Source organism: Rattus norvegicus, chromosome 13 (genome assembly GCF_021556685.1).
Source record: "Rattus norvegicus strain SHRSP/BbbUtx chromosome 13, alternate assembly SHRSP_T2T, whole genome shotgun sequence".
NCBI lineage: Eukaryota > Metazoa > Chordata > Mammalia > Rodentia > Muridae > Rattus > Rattus norvegicus.
The window spans coordinates 97,155,257-97,183,055 of record NC_141546.1 but is presented as its reverse complement, the minus strand read 5'-3'; the positions used below and the strand labels follow the sequence as shown (position 1 = coordinate 97,183,055).

General features: G+C 50.0%; 1 protein-coding gene and 2 long non-coding RNA genes across 6 annotated transcripts in view; 2 read left to right on the top strand and 1 right to left on the bottom strand.

Annotated features, from left to right (window-relative positions):
* The first annotated feature begins 292 nt into the window (after nt 1-292).
* Nucleotides 293-8,330, top strand: LOC120096332 (uncharacterized). Its single transcript, XR_015635691.1, has 3 exons — nt 293-368; nt 877-1,468; nt 4,947-8,330. It is a non-coding gene; the product is annotated as an uncharacterized LOC120096332 (long non-coding RNA).
* A 3,674-nt stretch (nt 8,331-12,004) lies between these two features.
* The window catches only part of Susd4 (sushi domain containing 4), a 122,560-nt gene continuing 106,765 nt past the window's right edge, over nt 12,005-27,799 (bottom strand). For 2 of the 4 annotated variants that reach the window (XM_087580387.1, XM_087580386.1), the window contains exons 6-9: nt 19,644-19,835; nt 18,324-18,468; nt 14,349-14,731; nt 12,005-13,414 (exon numbers count right to left, since the gene is read on the bottom strand). In XM_087580387.1, the coding sequence (XP_087436513.1) occupies nt 13,356-13,414; nt 14,349-14,731; nt 18,324-18,468; nt 19,644-19,835 (779 nt within the window). In that variant the 3' untranslated portion in view covers nt 12,005-13,355. The remainder of the gene's footprint in view (nt 13,415-14,348; nt 14,732-18,323; nt 18,469-19,643; nt 19,836-27,799) is intronic. The other 2 variants (XM_087580388.1, NM_001105982.1) reach the window with 2 other exon arrangements.
* Nucleotides 16,523-26,472, top strand: LOC148001850 (uncharacterized). The gene is made up of 4 exons (XR_015635690.1): nt 16,523-16,583; nt 17,547-17,607; nt 24,792-24,977; nt 26,286-26,472. It is a non-coding gene; the product is annotated as an uncharacterized LOC148001850 (long non-coding RNA).

Genomic DNA, 27,799 nt, shown 5'->3' with positions numbered 1-27,799 from the left:
TTATTTCTGGGTCTTCAGAAGCACTCGATCTCACTAGCCTGCGAAGTGAGGGAGAAGGGAAATCCGGTAGCGCCAGGCAGGCTAGATGCTGTGACCTTCTCATGGCTTCCCTGGAAAGGCCAGCTGGTCTTTCCAGCAGCCATCAGCCTTCAAAGAAGCAGTTCTGACATGTGGCTGAGGCAAGGAGAGATCGAGGGGCTTGGCAGAGAACCAAGCTCCTTGCTCAGTCAGCGTGAGTCACACAGACCAGAGCTTCTCTGGAGATCAGATGGAAGCTGGGGGAAGGGTGACCAGAGTGAGAGCAGGTGTGCAGGGCGAGGCTGAGCTGGGTGTGTGTGTCTGTTCACTGTGTAGTCGCCAAGCTGCTGGTGAGCCTGGGGGTGGGCTGGGGAGGGCTCACTTCTGACAGATCCCCCCTGTCTGTCTCCCCATGGCCATCTCACCTCAGTTTCTTCTTCTCCACCTCCTTCTCCTCCCTCCTCCCCTCCCGAGACTCCTTGCCCTCCCCAAGGTGTAACCCTCTAGGGCGCGTTGAATTGGCACTGTTTTCAGTGGCTTTTCTGGAGGTGAACCCTACAGGCAGGAATGGCTTGCTCCTTTTCCTTGGGTGCAGGCTGCACATAGGGCCTCTGCTTTCTTCCTCACCTATGGGAGATTCTTCAGGCTTTCTCTGGAGACCTAGAAAAAAACAGAACTGGAAGGCATCTTCTTTCCACTATCTCTCCATGAGGCTTGGGCAGGCTGATCCTCAGAGCCTTGTGAGGGGTTGGGATGATGGGGTGGGATGAGGAGGTGGGGATGGGCTGAGGAATTTATTTGAAGATAAAAGCACGCAAAACGAGTACCAAATTAATACAAAAATTAATATTTACACAGAACGTGAAATCATAACAGATCACCCATCCTGAGAAGCGAACTACGCAGTTGTAAGACCCCAGCAAAACCGACAGCATGGTTTATAAATTATTCTGGATCATTGGCCGCCACTCATCCGTAATCCTTTCATCCCACAAGCCCTGGCTGCATGATTTTTGATGTCTTCATCGGATGGTAATTTCGCATCATCATTTACTACAGAGAGGATTAAAAGATAACTCCATCTTTCTGGTGTGCACAGCGAGCTCGTTGGTAACTTGAAAAACGTGCCTCTTCCCAGCTTCCCCATTTGGTGTCGGCAATGCTGTGTCTGTGCCATCCTGCATTTTGGTGCTCAGTCTCCTGTGCAGACAGGGTCTCCCTTGGAGTGGCTCATAGTCCAGACCCAAGCGGCTGCAGCAGCATAGTCATTTGTATGAATAAGCTGGTGCTCCCCTCTGCCTACCTCTGGCTCTAGGATAAAGGGTAGTGTGGCCTGGGTCATGGTGGCCTCAGACTCAGCTGGACAAGGTCCCGTATGTAGACTTTTGGTGGGTGAGTGCAACTGTGGAAGAGGGACAGAGCTTCAGTCCTGGGATCCTGCAGGGCAGAGGTAGGTAACTTCAGCTGTGACAGTGAACTCCAGTCCAAAAGGGATTACATGATGCACAGGAGGGACACAGAGGGGCCTATGCTGAGTGTGAGGCCATGGGCTGTGGGCTTTCAAGGTCTCAGAGGCCCCTCTCATCACTGACTAGTTCTCAGAGTGCCCCTGAGATGTTTGTGATGGTGGGTGGGGGTGGGGGTTTGGGGGGAGGGGTCCTCTGCTATCTCTTCCTGTTTCAGCAGCTGTGGTGGGTTGTCACTGTTCAGACTGCTTACAGGCAACGAGGACTTTTAAAAGTTTTCCTCTGGAACCCTCAAATCGGGTCACCAACACCACAGCTTCTGGCTATGGTTCTTGTCTGGTTTACAAACATGTGGCTTCCTGTTGTGTCCTCACATGGTGGTCAGAGAGTTCAAAAACTCTCTGGGCTCTACTGATTATAAGACCCCACCCTTATGACCTAATTGCCTCCTCCAGACCCATATCCCACTGGGGAGTAAATATTCTGGTGGTTAATCTTCATTGTCCGCTGGATGGGACTGAGAATCACCATGGAAACGTGGCTCTGGGTCTATCTCTGAGGCTGTTTAGCTGAACTGACCCACACTGAATGTGCCTGGTACCACGCTGTGGGGTAGGTACCTATACTGAATCAAAAGGAGAAACTTAGCTGAGTGCCGGTGTTTCTCCTTTCTACTGCCTGACCGTGGCCACAACGAGCCCAGCTGTCTCGTGCTCCTGTTACCGTGACTTCTCTCTCACCATGAACCATATGACATCTTAAACCATGAGCCGTGTTAAACCCTTTCCAAAGGGCATCTTGTATAGTAATAGAAAAATAACTAATACATATATTAATATACGTTCTGAGATACACACAAACAAGCCATCATATATGGGAAATCCCATGTAGCCATCACAACCGAACACTGAGACGTGTTAGGTACAGAAGCCCACACCGGCTTTGTGGACTCCTCCTAAAATCTAACCTAGAGATCCCCTTTCAACCTGAACTTCAAGAAACGGCCACAGAGACTTAGAGAACAGGGAAGGTGTGCGAGGGAGATCCAGACCCAGGGACGAGACCCCAGCAGTAGAGACCTTGGGTTTGGCTTCTTTACCAGGAAGTCGGCTCTGGGTAAGGTTTGCCCTTTTGAGCAGTGCCATAGTCAGCAAGGGCTGGAGCCATCTGTGGACATATTGGACATAGGCGTGGGTTGGGCTTGATCACAGGTGACAATGTTGCTGTGTCCACACTGAGAACCTGAGAGGGTGAAGGGAGAGACCCAGCGTGAAGGCCAGAAGCACCGATTGGGGTTTAGAGGGTCAGAGCAAGCTTCTGAACCAAATCTCTCCAGACACAGGGCAGTCATGCAGCCTTGGGTCGTTTCGGGACTGTAGGTGACACATGTGTTGTTGGCTGAGAACTGACCCTGCCTACAAGGAAGCACGAGGCATACTATATGAACCTTGTGGCCTTGGAGGCAGACAACCTCAAAATGTTTCTTTTAAAAAAAATATATATGCAAGGCCCTGGGTTCGGTCCCCAGCTCCGAAAAAAGAACAAATTTATATGCGAACACTGTAGCTGTCTTTAGACATACCAGAAGAGGGCATCAGATCCCATTACAGATAGTTATGAGCCACCACGTGGTTGCTGGGAATTGACCCAGGACCTCTGGAAAAGCAGTCGGTGCTCTTAACCATTGAGCCATCTCTCCAGCCCCCTTGAAATAGTTCTATGTGAATAATTCTATGTGTATTAATCAATGAAAAGCCCCTTGAGCAGACAAGAGAGCCAGCCAAGAGGATAGACACAGACCAGTCGCGGCATGTCATTGTGATACCAACTGCTTAGTGTCTTGCTGAAAACAGTTTCCACCGCTGGCCTTCCTTAAGAACGACAGTAGCCTCTTTCTAACGTGTCCATGTGCTCCTCACTGCGTCACATCGCCTGGTCCACCGGCACCTGGTATTTGCTTGTCTTTCTGAACCTGGGATTAGTGCTCATTTTGTGCATGAATGAATATATGGGGATTCAGAGAGATCCAGCAACAAACAGAAGCCCACATAAACTACCGATGGTGGGGCTGGGCTGTGAATCCGAGTTTCACCGTTCCAGAGGAAGCCTATGCTTTTTCATTGGGCCATAATTGATGGTTAGAGAGCAGTCTGGGGCAAGAACAGCTCATAGGACCCTGTAGGGTCTGCTTGGAATCCTGACCTCACACCACAGGGTAGGGGAGGGGAGGGGAGGGGAGGGGAGGGGAGGGCTAGCGGAGCCTCGGGGATGTGGATGGGTGCTTGGGAATCTAAGAGCTAAGCTTTCAGTCACCCAGAACTCATGGTAGCATGTTCTCAGATGAGAACCACTTGCATGCCGCCGCTAACCTCTAGCTGAATTTGGCATTTCCATCATTATCATGTGGCTGTGGCTGTGGCTGTGACTCTGCCACTACGAATGCTTTTTTATCACAGGGAGGTGCCTGTAGATAGACCATTACTTCTACAACTTGTCACTGCCTCACAGTTAAGGTAGTTAGACTCCCAGCAGACCCCGTCATTTAATATTACTCACAGTGAGCAGTATCATGCTCTAGATTAATTTTTGAAAGCATTGCCACAACAGGGCTTCACCAGAGACCATTTGGCTTTGTTTTATCATGTGCATTTAAGAATACCGTTCTGAGCAAGACTCTGTCAACCTCACCTGACTGTCAAAGGGCTTGTGACGGTTTGTATGTGCTCAGCCCAGGGAGTGGCACTGTTAGGAGGTGTGGCCCTGTTGGAGTAGGCGTGTCACTGTGGTGTGGGCTATAAGACCCTCATCCTAGCTGTCTGGAAGCCAGTCTTCCGCTAGCAGCCTTCAGATGAAGATGTAGAACTCTCAGCTCCTCCTGCACCATGCCTGCCTGGATGCTGCCATGCTCCCACCTTGATGATAACGGACTGAACCTCTGAACCTGTAAGCCAGCCCTAATTAAATGTTGTTCTTTATAAGATTTGCCTGGATCATGGTGTCTGTTCACAGCAGTAAAACCCTAAGACAGGGCTCTAAGTACAAAATAGTCCAGATACCTACCTGACTTGCTAATGAGCCAGGCTACCCCAAAATCACTTCTGCTATAGGATGTGGAATATATTTCATAGCCATGTGGGAATTCCTATCCTTAACTGGAGATGTTCACCCTTGGCAGTACTGGCGTGTGGGCTGCTTGCTTTTCTGTTGGCATGTCACAGTGGCATTTCACGGTCACTGCTCTGGGTTCTGAAGGATGTGCAGCAATGGCCTTGGTGCCGTCTGCAAGCCCAGTGTGCCTTCTCTTTGCTCCACATCCATGTGCCCTGGGAGAAGGCACAAGAAGGCTGCAGTACAATGTGCTGAGTACAATGTGGCACTGAAGGAGTTTTTAGACATTCGCTGTGGTAATCTGTCAATGTCTGAACATGCAATAAAAGCAGAATTCTGTCCCATTTCTCTTAGGGGACCAGGTTTCAACAGGCTCATGATCAAGAGAGACTGATCTGAGGTGGAAGCGATAGAAGGCCCTTCCCACAAGTCTTAACAGTCTTCATGATAGTAACTCTGACAGGGAGTTCTGAGCTTCCAGCCTTGCTGAATTCACACTTGGATGGGGGTGTGGAGAGCTAATGAAAACACCTGATCTGAAAGATGCGGGAACCAACGTCTTAAAAGCCAGGATGCACAGGAGGTATAGAAAACAACTAACCCAGCCTAAGAGGACCTTTGAGTTCACTAAAAGCCAGAAGAGCAAAGACACCATACACGCCTTGCTGCCCTGATGCCTGAGGCCAATTATCAGCAGACCAGAAGAAAGGGAGTTATTTCTTGTTTCTTTTAAGTGCAAAGAGGAAATGTATCCACATAGTTACATATTAACCAAAGGCTGGATGGCATAGCCCGCGGTGGTTCCAAAAGGTTTTGCTGAAGCTGAAGGGTTCCTATCATCTAGTGACAGGGTGGTTGTTACAATGATGGTGGTGCTTACCTCAACAAGGCTACTGAAGAGTCAGTCTGTGGTGTAAAAGCGTTACACAAAGAGCTGTCTCCTGCACTCTACTTGACCATGCTACTGAGCAGTCGGGTTTACCTGTTGCCATACCATAGTTTTATTGTTTTTTGGAGCTTATTCCTTCTACTTCGAAAGAGTTTAGTGCGAACCGGTCTGTCATACTTTGATCGGCAGCTTCACACATCTTCTGCCTACCCTCCACCACCACCTTGTGTTTTGAGATGAGATCTCTTGTAGCTCAGGCCGGCCTCAAGCTCACCGTGTAGCTGAGGATGACCTCGGACTTCTGATCCTCCTGCTTCTGCCTCCCCAGGCTTGGGATTACATCCGTTCACTCTCATGCTTGTTCTTCTTACTTGTTTATGCAACGGTAGGGAGAGAACCCAGGGTTCTGCGCACGGCAGGTGAGCTCTCTTTTAACTGAGCTACAGACCTAGCCTTACTTTGTCTCTTGATGGCATCATGTCTGCCTTGACCTAGACCTCTAGACCGAGGTTTGTGAAAGGGCATTATGGTGTTGGCACAAGGACAGGATCGCCATCTGTAATGGGTGCCAGGCTGCAACAGAGCCAAGAGCAGCTCCAGTTTCTGAGTGTTTGCGTGACACCAGAAATGATTCTAAGTAGTCTGTGTCATCATGTTTAATCCCAACAGCAAACTCTGGGCAGTGTCATTAGTGCCCTTGCTTCACAGGACAAAGATAAGAGGCTTAGATGCCAGTTATCATGCCTGACTGTGCTTGAGTGAGTGACAGCGCTGGCGCTTAAACCCAGGGATGATTCCAAACTTGAGTTTAACTGGAGGGCAGCCCTGCCCATCCAAGATGCTCCAGCCCCCAAAGGCAGCAGCACTAACTCGCTCTTAGGAGCCCACAAGGAATGCTCATCTTATGGTATTTGAAGGAAATGAAGGAGGTGGACAGTGTGACTTGTGGGCTTGAGAATTCAGTGCCAACTCTAGACATGTTCTGGATCAGTGATTAACCTATGTCCCCGAACCCTGGGATTCCAAAGTGGCTGACAGAAGGCACCTCAAGTGTGAAAAATTGAACAGAGCAAGCCAAGGTGGGCAGCTTTGTTCTTGATGCCCCTGCTCAGGCTGGAGGGCAGTGCTGGCAGGGAGCCTGACGAGGGCTTTCCACAGATGATCTGGCCACCTTTCCTACAACATCCATCCACACGTGCAGGTGGGAGGCTTGAGGTCATTGCCATCAGAGCAGGTTGCCTATCTGTGGTTTGAAAACTGAGCCTCAAAGGGCCCAGTGAGTGATCGTGGGGCAGAGGAATTGCTGGTAAAATCTGGAGATGACTCACCAGGCAGTTGACTATGTCCTTGTGAGTATTCAGGGAACAAAGCAAGTGCCATTCGGCAGGTGGCTGCCAGCAGGGCCTGAGAGACTGGGGAGGTGAGCCATGCTACTGACTTGTCTGAGTATAATTATGATAAAGACGATAGCCAACAGTCTTAAACGTGAACCCTCACCAAATGTGGCTCTGCTCACGTTACATGAATCAGCTAATTGAGTTCCTCCCAGTGGCTATATGAAACAGGTCCTATTATCTTTCCATATTTCACAACTGAAAACACATTGAGCTCTATCTCTGTGACAGTGTGATAGCTAGCACATAGCTGAGCCGGAGAGTCTCGATCGGTTCTGAGATTCTCTCGGTAAGGTTGAGGAAGAGGGGCTGATGCAGCCAGGGGTGGTGGTGCTCACCTGTAATCCTAGCATTAGAAGCAAAGGAAGGGTTATGAGTTCAAAGGTCAGCCCGGGCCTTCAATAAGGCCCCATTTAAAAGAGTTAAAATGGAAAATGACTAACGTGTACCCAAAAGAGCTGATCACGCTGTGTCGAGTGGCTCAGCTGACTCCTTGTTTGGGCTGCTCTCCTGTCCCACGTGGGAGGAGTGGCCTCTCCGATGTTCTCACCAGACACCCAGTGCTTATCACTGTTCCTGAATCTGCTTGTTCATGTCTGTATCTCCCTGGTCTCATCACATCCATTAGGAACCCCCCAGAATCAAACACAATGACAAGGCATGTGTGGGTATTGACGAATGTTGAGAAGAGGATGGTCAGGGATTTAGGAAAGTCTGAAGTATGAAGGGGAGAGAGGATCTGAGGCCCTGAAGAGGAAGAGATAACAAAGGTGTATGGGGCGGCCATGAAAAAATGTCAATCAAACACCAACTTAGGGGTCAGGAATGGGAAACAAGTGTCATCCACACAGGTATTGAAGGGTTTGTGGAGTTTCCCTTCCTGGAACCCTTGGATGGCCTAGAGTCATGGAGAGACTCTCAGAATTTTCCTAGAGCCAATAAGTCTTTAAGAACAGACTCTGAAGTCTAAAAACTGGGCTGCCCTCTTCTTCCTTTGAAAGACATTGAGGAAACTTAAATGTATATGGCCAAATGAAAGAAGCTAGGCTGGAAGGCTTAAGCACTGACTTTCAACCTTCTGGAAAACCCAAAACTAAAGACATAGAAAAGATACGTGACTGCAGTGTGTGTGTGTGTGTGTGTGTGTGTGTGTGTGTGTGTGTGTGTGTGTGTGTGGTGACATATTGGCTCATCACAGGAGAGGCTTAGGACAGTGAAACAATTCTGTGTTATGATCCCAGTGGACACATGCCATCACACATATGAAGAATCTGTAGACTGCAGAACACAAAGAGCCAACATCAACCTAAGCTATGGAGTTTGGTCAGCCCTGTGCCAATCATGAGCTGATTAATTAGCAACTGCTCCCTACCCATGCAGAGTGTTAATAGGGGAAGCCAGGGCTAGGGAGCTCTAGTTTTGGGGCAATTTTTAGAAGGTTTCTAGATCTGTTCGAAAAAAAAAAAAAGAAGCTCTATTAAAAAGTTGAGCCTGGACATACAGGCCTGTAATCCCTCTCTCAAGGTTGAAGCTGGAGGACTCCGAATTCAAAATCTTCCTAGACTAGAGTGAGTTCAAGGTCATCTTAGGAGGCCCAGAGATTTAACTCAGTGGTGGAGTTATTTAGTATGTGTGAGGTTTTGGATGACTTCAGTTGCCTGCACAACACACATGCACGCGCACGTGCACACACATGTGCTCGAGCACGTGCACACACACACACACACACAGAGACAGAGACAGAGAGACAGAGAGATGCAAGGGTAGAGATCTTGACCACGCCCACAACATGAACAGTAACTCTGCATCAACAGTCATAGGAACACAGCCTTGTGCAGAAGTGTGGCTTTCTTACCCCGACAGGTAGGAAAACAGTTTTCTAAAGACATGAACACACTCTCTAAGGCCATGAACACTTACGGCTCTGAAGAATCTGTGGGCTCCATCAAGCCAATAGATTGCTTTGGGAGTCTATCATTCCAAGTTCTTATAGTAGAACGGACACCACAGCGTCACTGGCAGCATCTGTCCCTCTGGCCAAGGCCAACTGCGATGGGGTCTGAGAAGTGCCATGAAAGGCCAGAACTTCAAAATGCTGTTATCTCTTGACTCCCTTGCCCAAAGTGAAGGCACCTGTTCTTAAGACCGTTTCCTTGGGGTGACAGGAAGGGCACTGGGATTTTCTGTTCCTGAGCTGAGGGGCTCCAGGGAGAAGGAGCTAAATAAACGGAGTGTCATTCTGAAGTCCACATGGGAGGTGGGGTGGGGTTGAGGACTAAGGGAGTGAGCAGTTGCTGAAGAGTCCAGGCAGAACTGGGCAATTCTTGATTCTTGATTAAAAACAAAACGACCATCCAACCACAGTAAACACCAAGATTGCTACTCTGTGGAGCCTCTTTAAGACAGGTTAGTTCTCACTGCATAGCTGAGGAACCTGGAGCTGGGAGGGGCCTGCCCTCCATACCCTTTCGGAGACCCATGCTCTCTAAACTGTTTTTGCCTTCAAAATAGCTACCAGCCCAAGCTCACCCTAGTAATGTTCTGGCACCAAAATCTCCAATGGCTTGCCCCTCCTCCAAGGCCATCTACTAAGCCGCTTAGCGCAGCTCCAAGCCTTTGCGGAGTGGCCCTCACCAACTAGGGGGCACAGGTGGTCTACATGTAGGCTTCCAGTCAGATATTAGTCTGTTTCTTTGGACTCCGCTGTATGGCCCTTCCCGGCTAGAATTCTTCTGGCCTCACAGGAGCATGGCCCAGGCCTCCTGAGGCTAGCAGCCTCTCAGAGCCCAAGCATGAAGTTCTCAGTATGTTCCCGGCTCGATTTCAGGTAGCCAATCTACTCTGGTCACTCAGAATGATAAATGGCAGGCACTTGGGGACTGGTATCTCACCCAGTGTCGGGTGGTACATTGCCCAATATGGCAGTTAAAGATGAGAGAGAGAGAGAGAGAGAGAGAGAGAGAGAGAGAGAGAGAGAGAGAGAGAGAGAAAGAGAGACTGTACATTAAGTTTTATGATTTCAGGATTAAGTTTTATGATTTCAGGGCTAGCATGCTCAGGGTTCATCCTCCTTACAAGTGACCAATCCTCTCTGGGGCCCTGTTCTGCTTGTCGGACTGGGTGTCTTTACCTGCGGACTTTCCCCTGTATCGCCTTGGAGATGTGCGGGCATTGACTTTTATGCTTTAAACTCCAAACGGACAATAAAACGAAGGAAGCAGTTTAGTGACAAATCTACAGGGCTGCCTATAGAAACCAGTGAATCCTCAGTGAGTCCCTTTGTAGGGGTGGAGGGGTTCTGAGGTTCTCTTGATCTCGGTGAGCAGAGATGAGCTGGGCTGGGAACAAGCACAAAGACCCGGTGGCCCATGGTCTGAAACTCACGTTGACACAAAAGGCGGGGGATGGGATCCTGGGAGGACAATTCCAGGAACGAATGTGGCTTACCTCATCTCTCTGCTTCAGATAGCCTCTTAGACGCCTCATGTACAAATACCTTAGAGGGCAAAGGGACCAAGGCTGGTCAAAGGCGTGTGAGAATGCCTGTAGGGGATCCATCTATACGGCGGCCTTTCCCCTTTCACACAGGGCCGGAAGCTGCTGTGTCTCAAATGCCCCCTGCATCTGAATGCTTGACTTACATCAGCTGCCATGCACAGTCTAGCAATGACCGCTGGGGGAAAGCATTCTAAATTTCTGCATGAAGAAACAAAGGCCCAATGAGCTTAGTAATGGATCCAAGCTCACAGCCAGGTGGTCCTGGAGGAGGCAGGTTCTGAAGCCCACGCTCTCCCATGCTGCGCTGGAGAGCTAGAGCCTGTGGCTGTCTGAGAGGGAGGGATCTGAATGCCTGTTGTGTAGAAGGGTGATGGAATAGGAGAAACCACTGGACCTAATGGGCTATGGACTAGGAGGTTTTGCGCTGGGTAATCTTGGACCTGCCGGTGGTCAGGGGCCATTTCTGTAGCAACAGAAGGCAGCCTTGTCTTTGTGCCAGCTGCTAGACTGGGTGTAATTAGGTGGGAAAAGGCCTGAAGCATCCACACAGGCAAATCATAACCTTGCAATTAAGAAAAGCTACCCGGTAATGAAGTGTGAAGACGCCCGTGCTGTGCTCACGTTGGGGAGCCGGTCAGCCAGGACTGAGCTGCTCTGCGTAGCTTGCATGTAGCTCTGAGGTGGGCACTGCCCAAGTCCGAGGAGAGTACCAATCTTGGTACTCTTCCCTCCTCCACAGGCCCATCTGTTTCCATACTGAGGAGGCTGTGGAAGAGGACCTGCTCCCTCACACCACAGGGACTTTGGGGTATTTAAAAGAATTATGTTGGGACCACACCATGCTTGGAACATCACCAGATTTCCCTCAGTCATTAAGTACCTAAGGTGGGAAGATTCACCATCAGTAACATCTGTGGTGAAAATGGCTGCTAGGGGCTGAGTTGAGTGCTACCAGGCAGGGTGCAGGTGAGCCGCAGTTAAACAGCAATGCTCTCCCCTCACCCCACAGCCTGTGCATGAGAACAATGTCTGTGAGCTCCCTGATGCCCCCGGCTGTCTTCCCGGGGCCTGGTTGCAACCTTCTTTAGTGTCCAGGTCAGACTGCCATTCTGCTGCTGGTGAATTTCCTAGAAACAGGCGAGATGGCCTTCGACAGCTCTGTGTGCCTCGTGGGAGGTGGGACTCTTGTCCAGAGGTGTCTGGGACACGATCCGTATGAGGAAGCTTGGAAGGGAACGAGCGTGAGGTGTGGCTGCCTGGTAGATATTTCCCATGGGGGTGGGGGCCCAGTTCCTCAGGGCACACACACACTGTCAAGGCAGTGGCATGTCACCACGAGTCAACTCCCTGGAATAAAAGGAGCTGATGACATGGGGCTTCACCAGGGACTTCGAGAGGCTGTCACTCAACCTGCAATTGCCCACAACCGTAAGCTGGGGCTCAGCGCCACTCTGCCACGAATGGTGGCCGTGCATATGTCAGGGCAAAGCCCACCCTTTGGATATGGTGTCTCCTTCAGCTGTGCGTTCTTGATCCCCACGTCTTATTTCTACCACCCACCATCAACATCACCCACTTCCCGCCCCCCCAACTCCACTCCACTATTAAAGTAGTCACGCTCCAAACTGTCGTTTTCTTTTTTAATTTTTAATCGGTCTGTGTTGAGAGAAAGCGGGATTCGATCGAGCCTCCAGCCCCCCGGTGCTCTACCAGCACAGTGATTTTAATGGATGAGAGTTTGGTTGTATTTGTTTACAACCCAGAGGAGGGATGGAAACGACACCATGGACCGACGTGTGTTCGGAGAGACGCTTCTTCAAAAAAACCGATGGATTGCTTAGGCACAACACCCAGTGGGTGCCATGAGACCCTCCTAGAAACTTGGGATAGCAGGCAGGCAGGGTGACTCGGGGCTGGGAGGCCAGCCTTTGGACTTAGCGGGATGAAATAGAGCTGAGGGGCTGAGGGATGGTCATGAAAGATCCTGCTTATGCTTTCGTCCTCCTCCAAACGCAGAATGTGTTCACAGAAACTTGCCTTTTTGGAAAATAAGTGAACGGTTAGGTTTTAGGGTCAGAACAATGGGACAGCAATGGCCCACGTAGGACGGCATGAGCAGATAAATGTGAGTGGGGTCTGCCCAATGCCCAAACCAAACACGACCAGGTTACTTGGTCCACCACAAGATGCATCTGAACTCGTTCTCCCCACGTGTAAAGTCACTGGTCTACCCCACGCCACAGGTCCACTGCCAGACCATGGACACAGGCACCGATGCATGTCACCAGAGGGCAGCGCAGAGCATGGGGGCTTGGCATGAAGACATTTCCAGAAAGCAGAGGTGGCTTTTCCTTTCCTTTCTCTGTCAAACTGCCACTTCCTTCTGCTTTGATCAGCTGTGGGAGCCCGTCCCTTCCGAGTAAGGGCAAAGAGAGGATCTGCTCCTGGGTTTGCAGGTCAACACGGGCTTTTTACAGATGCCGACCTGTCCAGATCTAAAGTCCCTAGACAGTTCAAAGCAGAGTTTAGAAGCAGATTTATACAATATGGCATGCTTTTGGAGGAGCAGGGACTGCTGTTAACAGAAGCAACAGGATATGTGACTCGCCAGGATGTGTGTGGCACTGTCTCACGCTTCGTAGCAAGAGACACTCAGCTCTGTCATGGGGGGTGAGGCTGAGAGAGTCCCCTCTGCCCTCTGTTCCCTGCAGGTCATGATAAACCCTTGAGTCTCATTTGAAAGCACCGCCATTGCTGTCGGCCAGACCCACAGTCCTGCTGGAGTTGTGTGGTATGAATCACCGTCCTCGTGTAGATAGATTAAAAGCACCCCCTTGTGCCCAAGCTCTGTCCTCCTGTGGCCTCTCTCCAAGGTTCAAGGCTCTTTCCCCCAAAGGGGACAGTGGGGTTAGCAGGATGTTACCAGACTAGGGATCCTCTTCCATGAGTGGGATCTCTGGAAAGCAAGAGATGGTTATTTGCTTAGTCGGACTGAAAGCTACATGGTTTGGAGTTACGAGCCTCGTTAAAACAGCTCCATCCTAGAAATCAGCGAAGAAAGGAAAACGTTAAGTTCCATACATCCATTAAAGGTCAAATAAAACCGCGTCCCTTCTCCCCACCCCATACACCGTCTATCTGCTAGAGAGCAATTTGTGATTTTATATCCAGCTCATAAAAAGGATAATGTTAAACTTTCACCACAAGCCCTCATAGTTGCTTAGGCCAAACTGCTACCATTTCAAGCGCAGAGAGGCAGGGTGGAGCCCAGGAAGGGCGCTCTGAGGGGCCAGCGGGCCTGTTTCTGCCCTGTTTCTGCTGCGTACTGGGGCCACACTTTACAGAGCCATGCTGGGCTTCCCTCCCTAGGAAGTGGTGCCCTGATGACTCAGACACACTTCACTTACTCATGAGCCACGGTCTTCCCCATGACAGATGAACCTTTCGATGCACATGGGTAAAGCGACCTCGGGGCACATATCACTTCTCTGGGGTCGGGTGGGGATGTGTCACTCCACAAGTGAGGCTGGCAGCAGTTCTCCACTGTACCAGCCTTCCTCAGGGCCACAGTGGGAAGGTGGGGCCCAATGTGCACAGCGACATTGAAGAACCAGATTCCTTAAGTCAGTCTTAGCAGGCGTGCTGGGACTTGGAACACAGCTCTGCCTGTGTGTGATACTGTTCCCAAATGCCACCTCCAGGCCCTATTCAATTAAAGGACAGGAAGGTACCCTCCATCCCATATGATAGGTGTTCTTAAGGCTTTAACTCCATGGCTTGGTTCCCTTTGGGGGCCTCATGAAATTCCTATTCCTGGGCTCATTCCTCACAGAATACTGGTCATTCTTTGTCACAGCTGGCCTGCTGGTAGCCCTATAAGCAGAGAGAATGAGAAGCAATGCCCACTGGATAAGAAGCAGGCCCACAGCCTTGACCCCGTCCTGAGACACTAGCCTTGGCTTTGGGAATGCTTACCATCTGCAATGTCGATGCCTGGGCTTGTGGATGCTACCTCCCCTGCTGTGCTTGAAATCGTGTCAGGGGTGTCTGGGGCAGGGCGGCTGCCCCCTTGGCACATCGGGGGTGAATATAGACTCTGGAGCATCTCGGAGGAGCCCGAGGTACTGTCACAGGTTTCTGACTCCCCAGGGCCTGTGTCCGTGTCCCCGGAGCCGGGGTAGGCTGGAGGGCTCTGGTCATCCACAGGTAAAGGACAGCCCTGGCCCACGGAGGCCAGGTACCCGGGGCCTAAGGCACTCGAGCTGCCATTCACAGCCTCATCGTAGGTCGGGAGCATGACAGGCACTCCGTCCACTACCACGAAGTCAGGGTCACTGCTGGAACTCCTGGGAGGACCCCTGTGCAGAGGAAGCAATGGAGACACGTCAGGGTCTACAGGCCCCCAGGAATGAGGCAGCGTGGAGAAACAGCCTCTCCTCCCAAGTCCCTGGCAGGTGTGCTGTGGGGCATGCATGGTCCATTTCTGCAGAGAGGTTTTCTGTCGATCCATCTCCATTCTGAGGACGGACAGACACTAAGTGCCCAGAGAGGACAGTCAGTCTGCACTTACTAGGCTGCTTCTCTGTAAAAACAAAACAAAAAACCACCCCCACCCATTTTCAGAGAGGTAGACAAAGTACAACAGAGCACAGAAAAGGTGAGCTATTAATTCCCATCTCCGACTGTGCTATTCCAAATACTCAGTTCATGGCCACCCCAGACCCAGTGCAGCACCGTGGACCAGGCCGGACCTGCACAGTTGCTGTGAAAGTTTTGGGGGAGCCAGGCTACCAACCTGGCAGGTCCTCTCGTCCCCGTGGATCCCATACACAGCTCCTGGCCCCAGAAGAGGCCAGAGCAGTTAAGTAGCTTAGAGCTTGACTCTTTCTGTTGGGGAACTGAACTTGGAAGATGCGGCCAGAGAAATAACACAGCAGGGAGAGGAAGTGATCTGTTCGGCTGTAATGGTGCTCAAAACTCCGAGTGCTTCTGGGAGGGCACACGCAATGTCTGGACGTGGCATTTGTGGGGGAGGGGTGGCACTGGCCTACAGTGTTCGCTGACATGAAAGGGACAGCTTCAAGCCTGTGGCTATTTGAAACATCTTGCAACAGCATAGGTGTTAGGGCAACTGACTCTCTGCTCCACAGAGAGAGGATAACAGAGAAATTAAGAGAGGACCGAGGCCTGCACTCCCTAGAAGGTGGGAGGCAGGAAGCAGGGAGAGCATGCTTCCAACCTGGAGATGCTAATGTGTCTGGATGCTCACTCTCCTCTGCCCAGTCCATGGTCTCCCGTTAGCCTCTCTGGCTCACTCACGACTTCCTTCTTGCTCCCTGCTTTCAAAATGTCAGGCCAGAGCAGGCTGATACCTTCATCTCCTTTCTCACCCTAACGACTCATGCTCAGGCCACATTCCCCTCTGCACAGCTCAAACCATGTTATGTGACTTTGATATACTTGGATCTCAAACACCTGGGACCCGGAGAACACTGCCATCTATCCTTGGCATGCCCCTGAGTACCACATATTCTGTTTGCACAGATGACGCCATTTCCCCTAAACAACTCGAGGCCATTGTAGGAGAATCAAGTGAGGCTTGAGAAGATTTCAAAAAACACCCTAGTAGTCTATATCTTGGAAAACTCTTCTGAGCATACTATATATAAAAAAAAGATGGCTTGGGGGCCGTTTGAAAGTCTAATGCACCATAAATCACAGCTGTGTAGTCTAGCTTTTTCTCTGTGATCCTTTGGCCTTCTTGAGAAACTATAATTGCTTAGTGATAGAACACGGTCCCCTGATTAATAAATAATAATGCCGAGGACCCAGAGAGCAGATGGTTTGAGAATGAAAGGTTCTCAGCAAAGGCTTGGAGATACTACCGGGGAGGTGCCGACAAGCCTCAGGGCCTGGAGAGGACATAAGTGCCTCCCACACCCAGCGCTCGTGCCTGCTGGGTCTGACCTGTGATGTTTCTGCTGCCAGGATTGGGAGCACTAAATTGAGATGAGGCTGTCCTGGAGTGGGTGTAGGTTGATGGTCATGCAGGTGAGAGCAGACACAAGATAAAACGAGGCCTGTCATTGGATGAGAAGGAAGGGAGGCGGGAGCAGAGGTTTTAGAAGGAGAGGGAGAGGCAGAAAGGAGGAGAAGCAACATGGAGGCAGACGTAAAGGATCCTCACCATGCATCTCTACACAGATACAGGTTGTTATGAATATTTCTTAAGGGATGGATTTCTATAGGTCAATTTACCTTATCTAGGTGGGTGGTTTATATCTTTACCAATTGGTGATGAGTTTATTGTGTGGATGTATTGGATTGAGAACTTAACATATAAATCTGATTACTAAATTGCAGTTTATTGAGTCCTGATTTCACTGGGCAGTTGGGAGTTTATACTTTGACTACGAGGGGGCAGTTGTGGGGAACGTGTGCAGAGTGCATGGCAGGGAGCTGCGATAGGCCAGCTCATGCTAGACTTCTAGAGCCCTGATTTTACTGGGTATCTGGAACTAGAGAGTTCACGGCTAGCAGAGAACCACCAGAAGAGATACTAACCAGAGATAAATGATGGTTAGTTCCATATGATCCACCAGTGCTGGAACTAACACTAGAGACCAGCATGGCAAGGTGTCATGCTGGAACAGCCCGTGGACTGCTTAGGTCAGAGAGTAGTTGGGGGCAGCATGGAACCTCTGAGATAAAGATACCCCGCAGTGCCATGTGGCCCTACAGGTGCCAGAGCTAGCATGGGATAAAAGGTTTAGCCATTTTTTAATATCTACCACAACAATGTGGGGACTTAGGGAAGCTGTCACTTCTGTCCCTCTCCACACTCCTGGGATGTGAGGGAGACAGAGTTGTGTTGGAGGGAACAGAGTAGTTGGCTCCTCCTTCTTGAAGGCCCAAACAATTGTCCTTTTCTCAGGAACCTCAAATTCCTTGTTCTGATGACTAGGTTCCATGGTGAGGGCAACTCACGGATGGGAGGATGACTGACTTAGCAGTGAGGTGACAAGGCTCAGTTGTAAGGAAAGCTCTGGCATGAGGAGGACACCAACCAGAGCCCTCTCATGCAGCTGAGGAGGAACGAAAGTCACCTTCCAAAGACCCATATCCCCTCCCAGGTCTTCTCTGGTTTCTCACTCTGGTCTGTTCTCCTTCCAGAAGCTTCCTATCCAATTAGCTGACTTCTGCTATGACACATCTCTGACCTTTTCCTCCCCAGGTATGTAACAAGTCATCTTTTAGGGCCACAGCAGGTAGACCAAGATGGGAGGTGCTCCTGATGGGGTGTGCACAACTTGTATCCTTGGCCTGGTTCCCTTCTCCAGTTCCCCCCAGTGCCTGCTTCAGAACGGTCTGCCCAGGGAAGCAGGGATGTATTATGAGTTGCCCTGGTGCTGTCTGTATTCTGATGTTAATTCTGCTTCCTCAAGAGGAGCTGTGCCAATGACAACAATTGGATCACATACTCATGTGATTTCATGTGGACCTTCTCTCCATTTTAACTGGTCAAATAGAGGCTAGAGCCTGTGATTGGCAGTGGAAGGGGAAGGTGGATCTGGATTTTTAGAGAGTGAGGGAAGAGTAGGGAACAAGAAAGGAAGAAGATGGAAGGAAGAGCAGGGCCACATGGCCTGGAGAAGCCATGAGTAGCAAGGGATCTCATAGTTGGGAATAAATTAGTGTAGTGGTGAATCTCCCCAGTCTAGGCATACGACTTATAAATATTATAACCAAGTTGTGTATTTTTGCATAGGCATATTTGGATTAGAGATTTACTACAACAAGTTGGCGCCCAACGTGGGGCATGAACCCATGAACTTGGAATTTAGAGTCCCGTGCTCTAACGAACTGAGGGGTCTGTCTCCACCATAGTGCTTTCTCCCTGAGAGGCCATCCTTAAGCTCTACCTTCATCTGTGCTCTGTGATGCACTGACCTGGGGGGGAAGTGGGCCTTGAACTTGGTCTGGAACATCCTGGCCAGGATGACGAGCAGTAACACCAGCAGCACACTGGTGGCTGTGAATGCCACGATCTTCCATGTGGTCAGGAGGGTCTCGTGGGTACTGGGCCACGTTTGTTCTGTCATAAGAGATAACAGAGCCAGGCATGAGGTGCATGTCCCTTTCCTGGTCATCTGGTACATGAGGTACTTCCTGGGACTCAAGAGACACACCCTACCTCCAGTACAGCTGGTTAAGTCATGTTAGGACCCACACAATGCTAAAACCTATCTCTAGCATGGGTCCTTCTGAGTTGGAGACATACTGGCAGGTGATATACATGTAGACACTACGGTGGCTGTAGACTTGCATGTTCATGTTGCAGCCTGAGGAGGAGGACACGGCGAAGGACAAAGCAGTGATGTAACTGCTTCTTAGGAAGAGAGTGAAAGTTGTCCTTCGGCCCTGTTCTGGGTCTGTTCTGACATGGCCCAAAGCACTGTTCTCTGTTCTCGGGTGAAGGATGGATACGCAAGGGCATTCAAGACTAAGGGTACATGGCTGTAGATTTTCTTCCTTTTGCTCCCAACACATCCCATCCCATGATCCCACTCAGTGGTTATTCTCTTAGGCTCAGTGCCTCTCCTCTTGCTGGCTCACATGACATCTACTTGCCTTCAGATACACAGCATTATACTTCCGAACCCAGAAGAGCAGCATTCAACCACCAGTGCTGATTGGGGCAGTAGCCCTGGCTGTGGTTTGGAAAACGCTTGAGAGAGTGGGCAGGAATCAGAAGAACAGAAGAAGGGTGTATGCTGGTACCAGGTCTCCTTCATGGGGCCGCTTTCTAGGCATGCTGGAACCGGTGGCAAAGACGGCTTGCCATCTTATATTATCTATTCTGAGGCAGTGGAGCCGGTATACAGTCTCTCCACTTGTGTGAGGTCAGTTCTTACCCACAATCATATTGGGAGAGGAGAGTGAGGTCATGCACCATTCAGGCTCCATGTGCATATTTCTGGTTACACCTATGGGGCTGCATACCAGCGGGTGGTACCGAGGCTTTGAGAAGTTGCAGAAGCTGAATTTCTCCAGGGTACCAGGGCTATGACTCACTTTAGAAGTATTTCTGACCCTCTGTACCAGGCCTGAAATCCCTTCACAGAGGCCACCTGTATCCACAATGGTCACTTTCTACAGCCTGGTCCTGAGGCTCGTGACAGGGTGGGAGTGGATACCATTCAGGACATAGTCTGACCACAGCTTGAAGGCTGCCCTCGGAGGACCTAAGGACGCGGCCTCCAGTCTTACCTGATTTGATGCAGTAGACTTGGTAGGAAGGAAACCACTCTCCATACTGGCAGGTGATGTACTTGTAGTCACTGGTGAGGCTGTAGCCGGGATCACAGTAGAATTCCACCACAGTCCCATGGTTGTAGCGCTCACAAGGCCTCGGGTGGCAGATGAAATCTCCGTGACTCACCATAGGAGGTAGTGGACAAACTTGGGCAGTTGGGGAGAATAAAAGTTTCAGAACCACAGGTTCCATGCACGAGTCATCCAGACATAATACAGGCATGGCCAACCACAGCTGCTTCAGGATGTACTTACGCTTAGAACACCAGATTAAGGAACAGGCCAGCGACAGCCTATATTTCCACAGAAGGTCAGTGGAAGCCTGCTAGGATATTCTGAGCACGAATGTCATATGTTGTAAAGCACATAGTAAAAGAGGCTCCTCTTACAACGAGAAGCTTATGCCTGTACAGTAGACAGTATTCAGCTACTCTATTAATAATGTATGCTATTATATGCCAGATAACCTAGTAAATGAAATCAAGGTATTTATGGACAAAATCTTTACCCAATGGCCCAGTGGTGCCAAGTCTGCTTCTGTTTACCAAAGCGGTCACCTGGAACTGTTTAAATTGGGGATCTGTTGTCCCACCTCACCCTCATGTCCTGCTGGGGTTTGGTCAGTGACAAGCAGGTAGGGATTCTCTTCTGTTTGCAGACTTCGCCTTGGCCCCTCACACACAGGTGTAATGGGAATATGAACTAAAAGCCTGAAGTCCTAGGCTTTCTTCTGTTAACACACTGTGTGACCTTAAGCGAGTCACTGAACCCTCAGTAAGCCCTGGTCTCTTCCTTCGTCTTTATTCTGTTCTTGATGATGGTTGAGGGTTTTCTGAGCCATGCTGTACGATGTTAGGGGAAAGGGTAGTTTCCGGTCTCCTACCTTGAGATCACACCTGAGCTGCAAATGTAGATCTGGCTACATTTCTGACATTGGATAGTTTTAGTGGAGCTTCTTGTTTATCCATCTCAGGATGCAAAGGTCTCTAAACAGCTCATCACTCAGACCCTTCAGGAAACAACCAAGCTACCAATGCATGGCATTCAGGCCACACAGCGGAAACCATTAAAAAGGCTAAAACCCAAGACAGACAAGTCCAAAAGAGAGTCAACTTTTACGACTCTTCCTCGGAGTAACCAAATACAGGCAGAACCCCCTGGCACTATTCACCACACCTCAAATTGGCCAAAGTTTTCAGAGAGCATATGGGGGTACAACAACCTTCGGTGTGTGTTCCTCAAGCTGGATGGCAAGACGGGTCCCTGATGGAGGTTCCCCAAGATGTGCCCCTATCTCTAATCCTGCAAAGAACAGTGCGGTATATATCTTTCCAGCTCTCTTGTAGATGAGGGAACAAGCTGAGGGAAGAGGCAGGTGTAGGAGAAGTCACTGAGACTTGCTAAACATGGGTACAGAACTGAACTCGGGCAGAATAACTCAGCAGTCGATGACCCCAAGCCAGTCCTTCTTATCCCAGCATCCCCATGAAATCCAGGAGCGTCTGGGGGGGGGTGTACTTAGGAATGCTGCTAAGGTTCAGGGCCACTCTGTACTAGTGGTTCAGTGGGGCTGGGCAGGACCTGGGCATCAAGGGAACTCAATAAGGAAGTAGAGAAATGGCAAAGGTTATAAATAGCAGGACACTGCCACTCCTGGTTGGCTGGAAGAAAGGGTTGTTGGGTCCTGGGAGAAGTGGAACAGCAGAGGTTGGTCATAGAGAAGCAGGAGCCAAAGCAACTGCCTCCAGGGCAGAGAGAGAGTGAGGGGGACACTGGAAGCAGTGTCCTGCAGGGACTCTAGGAAGTGAGGTCTGTGGGAGGGATCCCAGCTGGAACAGAGCATGTACAGGGAAGGGCCCAGAGGTGGATCTGAGGCCCAAGTTGTGCGCAGTTCAATGGTGGCTTCTGAGAGGACCCTCCAGGTAGGCATTGGAAAAGTCAGAGTCTGAGTTCTGACTTTAACACTAAGGAGCTGTCTGCTGCCTGGGAGTGTCCCCTTGGCTGGCACATACCCTCCTCTGCACTGCCTACACCATGGTATGATGCATTGCTATTTCTGTTTCCACGAAGGGCTCTGTCCAGAGCGTCCATGGGTGCTCAGGAGGTAAGAAAGATGGCTGGTGACCAGGAAGGACAGAGAGAGGGAATCCATAATCACACCTCTGAGAACACCAGAGATGCAACGGAATGGGCTCCTCCTTTGTGTAGTCATCCTGAGGAATGACAACTCTGGCTTGCACGCATGCACACATGCATGCATTTATGCATCCCCACAAACATACACACATACATAAATTACATACATACATTCACACATTACATACATACATATATACATTCATACATTCATACATACACGCATACATACATTCATATCAGAAGAGTTATAAATGTAAAGCTTATTTCAAAATCCTGACATGGGGCTCAAAGGACTCTCACTATCACCTAACACTGCCTCACCAGGACACTCTGCATCTTCCTCACAGCCTTCCTAGGAGGCAGACAGACTGACAGATGCACTTGCCCACACAGTGATCCAGGCTCAGCCTGCTTCCAGTGCCCCGAGTGGAGCACCTGTGTGGAGTCACGTATTCTAGAGACACCATGCGGCTCTGCACCACAGCTTCAGCTCAACACCCCTTCCGCCCCTGACTCAGAGACCCCTCAGCTACCAGCAAGAGCTGTGGGTGGTGAGAACCAAGGGTGGGTCCTGTGCAACTCTAGTTTTTAAAGCATTTCCTTCCACTTTAGAGAAGATCACCGGCAGTTACTACTTTCCAGAGGATTGCGGCCTGCGTGTCCCGGAAGAACCCAAGCAAGGCTCTGCTGAGGCTCAGCAGGGATGGATCTTAGCTACAGTCTCCCGGTGTCACCGCTCTACTCCTTATTTGCCATTTGCCGGACAGAGGGTGACGTCTCCTTGCAGAGCGGGGGACATACCTGCCTGCCTAATGGCTGCAGACTAGCTTTCTATCAGTCACTCGCAGAACTCGACAGAGGTGGGCTGGGTGGGACAGAGGATAGGAGTTAAGAGTCAGAGGCCAGAGGTCACAGTCTGCTCGTGCTGGACACTAGTGGCCGGATAGGCAATCTGAAGGTCTGCTATCACACCTCAGTTCCCCAAGTGGGGACCACTCCTCTCCCCAGCCTGCCACTTGGGAACTCCCCGGGCAATTCTTTTCCGTGCTGATGAGGTCTGTCCTCACTGTGCACCACACCTCTCTCTCCCCTCCTTGGATAGAGTACAACAGTAACACCCACAGCCTTCCTGGGCCCTTTGTGCATTCTGTACACTACACACACGTTTCTCTACTTAGACAATCCATCCCGAGTCTGGTGAAAAATCCCATTTACTATAGTGAATGCTTTTCTGTGCATTGTTGGATTCAATTTGCTGACATTTTATTTTGGATTTCATAAAGCATCCCTGTCCGGTTTGGGTGTTAGGACCGTGCTGGGCACTCAGAATGAGTTAGGCACTATTCTGCTTGATTCATTCAAGCAAGAGAAATGACACCCACCCACAAGGGTTTAACAAGGATTACACGGGGTGAGGGCTCTGAGCAAGGAGCTAATGAGAGGTTCACACCAGTGGCTTGTTTTCATGGTTAGGATCGAGACCCACAGCCTGGTTCCAGGTGAAGCTGCTGGAGACTTTAGGATCAAGAAGGAACTCTGCTGACTGCATGGGGACTCTCTACTCTCTGCTTCACCAGGGATGCCAGCAATGGCGGTCCCCTCCCCAAACACTGGCCAAAGAAAGTTCCAATTAAGGGTAACTTACAGTGCTAGTCCTGACCGCTCCCCCATCCCCCAACCCCACTGCATGCTCCACACAAAGGACACACCTATGAGCTGAGAAGAGAGAGTATAGCGTGGGTTAGGAAGAGAAGCGTGGGTGTGGGTTAGGAAGAGAAGCGTGGCCCTGGGTTAGGAAGGGAAGGATGGCCCTGGGTGTGGCTACATGGAAAGCACCTTGAGACTTGGTGGTAGAACTAAACCCATTTGGAGAGAGTGGAGTCAATGGTGTGGGGAAGTAGTCTGTGGCAGACAGGCAGCAAATGGGGTGGCTGGAGGGTCAAGGAGGAGGACCTCATCGGAGTTCTGGGCCTTGTTTGTGGCTGGAGTATGTTGCTGGGAGTGGTCCAGCATGGTGGACGACGGGTGATGCAGGTAGAGGGATGGAGGAGAATGGCTGTGAAGAGGAGAGGGATGGAGGAGGATGGTTGTGAAGAGGAGAGGGATGGAGGAGGACGGCTGTGAAGAAGAGAGGGACTGGAGGAGGATGCTGTGAGGAGAGGGGATGGAGGAGGATGGTGTGAGGAGAGGGGATGGATCACTCATTAGCAGGGCACTTGCTCTGGAGGCGGAACTGGATCTAGGCACAGGTCCAGTAGCTCCAAGGCCAGGGCGGTAGAGAGATGGACAGACTGCTCTGTAGACTCCTAGTTTCTGAGTCAAGTCTGAGGGTTGTGTATCACTGATCACAGTCCTTGAACCATTTATGTATTTCAATCCGTGCAAAAGAGGATGATGAGCTTTGAAAACAGCCTGGGCGGGGTTGGGAATTTAGCTCACTGGTAGAGCGCTTGCCTAGCAAGCGCAAAGCCCTGGGTTCAGTCCCCAGATCCGAAGAAAAGAAAGAAAAAAAAAAGAAAAGAAAAAAGAAAACAGTCTGGGCTCCTCGTGAATAGTCACAGAAGCAGGAGGGGTGCGAGCGCAGAACATTATAGCCTCTGCTCTCCAGTGTTTTAAAATTCTTCCAGGCCATGAGCTTAGACATGTTCACTGATCATTTCTTTCTCACTTGTTCTAAAGGCTTACACAGTCCACATGCTCTTCACACAGGAAAGAGCTTAGGTCACGTAGCTGTGTCGACCCCTCATGGTTAGTGGAAGAGGCTGTTTGCTGCTCATCACCAGCCACACTGCTCTCTTATTTCTGAGTATTCCTCTAGCCTACATTGCCTATGGCTCTGTGTATGTCTAGGGTCTAGTCAATGGGCTGTGACTATCAGAAGTAACACACAGCAACTGGTACCATGAGTCCAGGCTAGACCCATGAGTCCAGGCTAGACCCATGAGTCTCTTCCATATTTTCTAGGACAGGAGTGATTTCCCAGAGGGATCTGAAGCTATAAGACAGTGGCACTTATGGACCTTGTGAGAAGAGGCGGCACTGACTGACCAACACAATGCACCACGATACCAACTTCTGCTTTGTTTGCACCATAACCCGCCCTTGGGAACTTTCTCACAGCTCTGCTTTACCTTACACTTGGCATGAGATGTAAGTAACAGACACTCGTCCTGCTATGTGAAGTAGCACGTTGAACCTTCTTAATGCGTTCACTGCTGTTACTGCAGCCAGCGTGTGCTCTGACTGCTGTATTAGAAGCTGTATTTGAACGGCGTTTTAATGCCTTACGCCAGTGGTTCCTCAGCCCAGACTGCACATTAGAATCACTCAGGGAACTCTGCCTAATTGGTCAGGGCTGGGCCTTGGCCTTGGCGAGCTCTTAAGAGCTCCCCGAGTGATTCTAATGGGCAATCCAAGTTAAGATGCCCTGCTCTGTGCAGTTGTGGTAGAGACTTGGGGAAGACCGATCTCCCTCCACTCACCAACTGCCGGCTGCAGGCTTAGCATCTTCAGCAGAGCTCGTGTGTGAACTACATCGCCATGGTATCTGGTCTGGTCTTGACCTTTCACTAAGCTCTTACTACGGGGAACACAGATCAGCAAGCCGCTTTGGATGAGCTAGGAGTCTAGAAGTGCAGACTCCAGCCATGCCCTAAGATACTGAATCACAAATTTTGTGTTAGAGAAAGGCCTTGGTGAGACACACTCACAATGAAGTTAGGGAGGCCAAGGAGACATTGTAGATGGGCCTAGGGGTAGGAAGCAAAGAGGTTGGTTCTAAAGCCATAATCTGACCTTGAAGAGAAGGCATGATGGGAGAAGACCCATGATTCTCTGCGTTGACCTCACCTTCAGGCAGTCTACTGTATCATCTTGATAGCTTTGTAAAGGGCTATGGTTTCAGGTAGATAGCTACAGAATCCTTCAACTTCCTCAGGAGATCTGCAGGCCTGTCCTAGTTGAAACTGTCATTGTGGCCATTGTGTCCCCAGTCCGACTTTAGTTTAGGTAATGAATCCAGGAAGCTTTATGGACCCCTACATGCCAAAGTCACAGATGTTTCCAAGGTGACATCTGAAAAACTTTACTTTTAGCTCAGGGAAAAATCAATAAATGTTATACAGCACATTGCATTCTCCACTTTTGTCGTAACAACACAGGACACCGATAAATGTGTCCGCCCAAGTGAGCTAACGATCGTGAACTGGGCTCTGCATGTTTCCAGGCAGGGTAGAAAACAGTGTCCTCTTGAACTGAGATACACTGACAGATGGTGTTCAAGATTTATAGGACCCAGTGGTCCCAGCAGGTCCCTGTGACCTGCTCTCTAGCTCAGGGTCACTGCAGTGAGTGCTCTGAAGAAATGCAGCACACATCTCTTGACGGCTGTTCAACTTTGGTGTGAAAACAAACAAATAAAAACGAGGCCTCACATAAGCAATGTGCTGTGTGTCACAGCCACATAGAAGCCATGGGAGAGCGCACGGATGAGGCAGCTGGTGTGAACCTGCAATTTACTGACAGCCTTCGCAGCAGGGAAAGATGGGCTGAAGTCAGAAGCGTGTTTCTGTGCTCCATGGATGCAACTATTCCCTGGAATGACGGGAGCCTCGGCTACACCAAGGGCAGTCTCAGCCACCACCAGGTGAGGACACAATGTGCTGGTCTGAAGTTGGGGTCCCCTTTTCAACATATAACCTGCTGCAGTCAGAACCCCCGATGGCGGCAATCACGACTTCTTTATTTCTTCAAGAGGAATCGGGGGTTCAAGATGAAAGGGAGGCATGTGCTCCACAAGGTAGACCAGAAAGCTCTCATGTAAGATGGGTTTGTCCCTTGCCTTTTCTCCCTCTCTCTGCAGCTCACAAAGGTCTGCACCACCAGAGACCATGCAAGGTTCAAGGTGGCTAGAATATCCTGGTGGTTCTCAAACTCTCCTTCCACAGGCTAGACCACGGTGACACACAGCTAAATTAGTGTGGGACATTCTGAACCTCAAGATTTTTGTTTGCTTTGTCAAACAGACTCATTGTATAGCTAACGTGCACACACAGTCTCTCTCTCTCTCTCTCTCTCTCTCTCTCTCTCTCTCTCTCTCTTCTGCCTCTGTCTCTCTTGCTTTCCCTCTCGTTCCCTCTTCTCTCTGGATTTCCCTTAATTACAATAGAAATTTTGCTTAAAAGCACAGAACAGTGAACATTTTAGTGGCTCAGTGCTACAAGGCTTCAGACAGGACCCCAGTAGAAAAGCGTTCCTCATCAGCTGTTTCATTATTAAGTACATTTTCTTAAATTAAAGAAAAAGAAAAGAAAACAGCAATAGTGCCGTGCTTGTGGGGAACTCAAGGTTAAGTATTACAACCGTATAGCCAAATTAAATCTAGCACCTTTAAAATAAATACCAATAACCCCTTCGTAAGCATGAACGCACCAATGGGTAAAATACTGCCCACCAGTACAGAGCAATTGACAGCAGCACTTGAACACTGGACAACGAATCTTGTAAATACACATGTGCACGCATGGTGTTTGGTTTGCCCCCCCCCCCACACACACCCAGGGCTGAAAGGGGATCTGGCTGAGTCTTATAGGTTCCCGGTCTGAAAGGCTAATGCAAGCTTTAGGCCATAGGTGGGATGGACATCAGTCTGCTGAGTCAGATGCCCTGGTACCATTTCAGTGCAAAGCATTCGAGGTCAAGGGAACTCGTAAGTAGAGAGAGGCTTAGGATGCAACTTCGACTCAGCCTCGGCTATTCATGTACAGTGTCAGAGGCAGGTACAACATGGGAGGGAGCCTAAGCTCCCCACAGAGGGCATTGGACACTGGCTTTGCAACCTGGCTAATCTAGGGCAACTCGACAGAGTGAAAGCATGGTGTTTGTTTTATTTTCACTCTTGCTTATTTGTGTGTGGAGGGCAGAGAGCAACCTGTGAGAGTCAGTGTTTTACTTCAACCATGTGAGTTCCAGGA